The sequence below is a fragment of the Diabrotica virgifera genome, chromosome 7 (genome assembly GCF_917563875.1).
Source record: "Diabrotica virgifera virgifera chromosome 7, PGI_DIABVI_V3a".
Lineage (NCBI taxonomy): Eukaryota > Metazoa > Arthropoda > Insecta > Coleoptera > Chrysomelidae > Diabrotica > Diabrotica virgifera.
The window spans coordinates 224,119,718-224,122,934 of NC_065449.1; the positions used below are offsets into that span (position 1 = coordinate 224,119,718).

Sequence of the window (3,217 nt, forward strand, 5' to 3'; positions counted from 1 at the left end):
TTTGAAAGGGTTGGTAAAGGTGGTTTTTGCATGTTATTACAAGTTTTAATTGTCAATACCTTACTCAATTTTTGTCTCAGGAAAAATTTTTGCAAATTAAATTCTTGATAATTAAACACGCTATAATTTTATACTTAAATATTCTTTCGTATCTCTAATGCTTATCTTTTTATTCTGAAGAAAAGGGCATTTTTTACCAAACTACAATAATTCGTTATGCGCTTTTAACTCTAATTTTTTAAAAACTGATCATTTTAAGCCGGTCAAACCTCTAGAACCTATTAATAATACATAATTAAAGAAGATCAAATAAGAACAATAACTAATTTTAATTAGGGTGGTAAGTAGGGGAAGTTTTCGATCATTTTTTCGCTAAAAAAATACGGACTGACACTCTTTTTATTATAAGCCACTTAATTTTTGAGCTAGAGACTATCTTGTTATTTCTGCAGATAGACATTTTTAAACACTTTAAATTAGTTTGAATAAGTTATCCTCGAAAAATGCATAGTTTTCCCGTCTTTTGACTTTGAAACTACAATATTTAGCATTTGACGAAGAAGAGCTAACATATAATAAAGTATAGCTCGATTACTATTGGTCTTAAAAAAAAATTAAAAAAAGGTTTTTGTTTATTTTTTCAAAGGTTACATTTTTGTTAACCAAAGTTGTTTTGATAAAACGAATACTTTTTGAGTTATTAGCAGAAAACTGATTAAAAACCTTGATTTTTTCGATATAAAATTAACACTTTCGACAGAGAATAAATCGACAACTATTAATTTTATCAAAAAAATGTATAGAACATTTTTTGCTTGGAATTAATGTTTTTACCAACTTTTGTGGTCAAAATAAAAGAAAAAATTTGCACCCCCGAGATGGGGTGGCAGCCACCCCCATGGTAAAAGCGCCTTTCGGCCTCATATAGATTTTGATCCTCGGACTATCCACTACTTATTCTCAAATTTTCAAGCAAATCGATCCATTCTGTAAAAATTGCGAGGTTTTGTCCTATTTGAAGCATCATTAGTTGGACTACTTGTCAAAGAATTAATTTGTGTGTGTATTTTCATATTAATTAAATTGATTGAGTAAGATTTGGTAATTTTTTAAAGACTCTTAGAAAAAATATAATATTGTTCCTAACTCTTGCAGAAAGTCTCTTTTCCGCACTCGACTGCTTGCCGAACTCCCGCTTCGCGTCGTTCGGCAAACTGCAGTCGCGTGCGGAAAAGAATGACTTTCTGCACTTGTTAGGAAAAATAGCTATTTCGGGAGGAGCTTTATTAGAAAACATAAAAATTAATGAAATTAGGCATTGGGATTTATAAATCACTCAGTATATGATGTTACATATATTGTAACGCTAGGAGCTAACGGGTGCAAAAAATAAAAATATAATTGTAAACAGTTCTTTTTATTTAAAAATTGAAAATAAATACAAAGTAATTTAAACGTTTTGATTTGTGTGATAGGTAATTAAAACCTCAATACAGAGACCTAGGTTACATTTTCTACACATCGTGAGTGTTGAACTTTTGCAAAATCTTCCAGCACAACGCCTTCTTTTGTTGTTTGGAACTTTATGTACTAGGTGTTCCATCCTATCAATCCATTTCCTCTGGCGAGACTCCTGGGTAAGGTAGGTTCTTGAAAGTAGCATATTGGTTTGTTTCCGGTACCAGGAATAAAATGACTGACTCAGGAAATTGTTTCTCGTTATATGTGAAATCTCCCGAAACCTAATGCTGGGCTGCAGAAACTATTGGATATACGATATGAGCAGGTGTAATATCGATATCAGTTATCAAAGAAATGTTATATACAGTGCTAGTCAGAAGTCTGTACCCCCCTCGTATCTTTTGAACGGTTATACCTATAATAGTGAAATTTGGAGGAAGAAAATAAACGGACGTACAGTTCACCAAGAATAGCTGAAAGTCTGAAAATAACCACGCCCATGATGCGCATTCGTCATCCGACGGATCTCGCACTGAGCGTTCACTTAATATCTACCGTTTGTAACGTGAACAAGTCGGTACAGTCTGCGAAACATTTTTTGTAAGTTCGAACCGCAAATGAGAATCAATTTAAAATTTTCAAATTTTGTTTAAATCGAATCTGAAGGGAAAAGTTTTAAATAATCAGACACGGGAAGTGATAGCAAACGTGATTCATTTTATGATAAATGAAGCGAAAAACAATGAACCGTGTAGAGATTTGAAAAAATTGCAGGAACGTGTGGTATTGGCAGCAGGTGTTAGTTTAAGCAGTGTTCAAAAAATTGCTCGGGAAATGCAATTAATTGAAGATGGCGAATATTCCTCATTTGTAACTCCAAACAAAAAGAGAAAAAAAAGCGCTTCAAAAACGTGCTTGGACGATTTTGATATAGGGCGTCTTCGACGTTTATAATGGATTTTTGTATAACACAAAAACAAGTCCCAACTGTGAAACGCATACACAGAACATTTGCAGAGGAGTACAACTACTCAGGTTCCATAGAAAGCCTACGAACACTAATTATAAAGATGGGATTTCGTTGGCGAAAAACCAGAACTAATAGAAAATTATTAATGGAAAAGCCCAATATTCAACATCTTATTTCTTACGTAGTATGAAACGTTACAGGAAAGCAAATCGCCCAATTATATACATGGATGAAACATACGTCCATTCATCTCATACCTACCAAAAGAGCTGGTCTGATAGTTCAAACAAGGGCATACAAAAACCAGTATCTAAAGGACAGATGCTTGTGATAGTGCATGCTGGAGGTGAAAGTGGTTTTGTTAAAATCGCTTATCTGCGCTACAAACCTACTATAAAAACAGGAGATTATCATGATACAATGAACTACGACAATTACAAAAAGTGGCTTCAGGATAAACTGATACCGAATTTGCCCCCGAACAGCGTTTTAGTGATTGATAATGCACCGTATCACAACGTACAAACTGAGAAATGTCCAACTATGTCTTCCAGAAAAGCAGAAATGCAGCAGTGGCTGACAACGCGAAATATTTCCTTTACAGATGACATGTTGAAATTTGAATTATACGACATTATAAAATTACACAAACCTCTGTTTAAAACCTATGAAATTGACAAAATACTCGAGGATAAAGGACATTCAGTTTTACGGTTACCCAAGATATTATCCGGATTTGAATCCTATAGAGTTAGTATGGGCTCCTATGAAGCAATATGTCGTTGA

At 33.7% G+C, this 3,217-nt stretch overlaps 1 protein-coding gene across 1 annotated transcript; it reads left to right on the forward strand.

The window, feature by feature from the left end:
* Positions 1 to 2,656: 2,656 nt before the first annotated feature.
* Positions 2,657 to 3,217, forward strand: LOC126888715 (uncharacterized). The gene has a single exon (XM_050657097.1). The coding sequence runs from the start codon at positions 2,657 to 2,659 to the stop codon at positions 3,215 to 3,217; it is 561 nt and encodes a 186-aa protein (XP_050513054.1).

What these genes read in the sequence shown, in the direction of transcription:
- LOC126888715 (XM_050657097.1), top strand. Translation starts at nt 2,657, where the DNA reads ATGGATGAAACATACGTCCATTCATCTCATACCTACCAAAAGAGCTGG.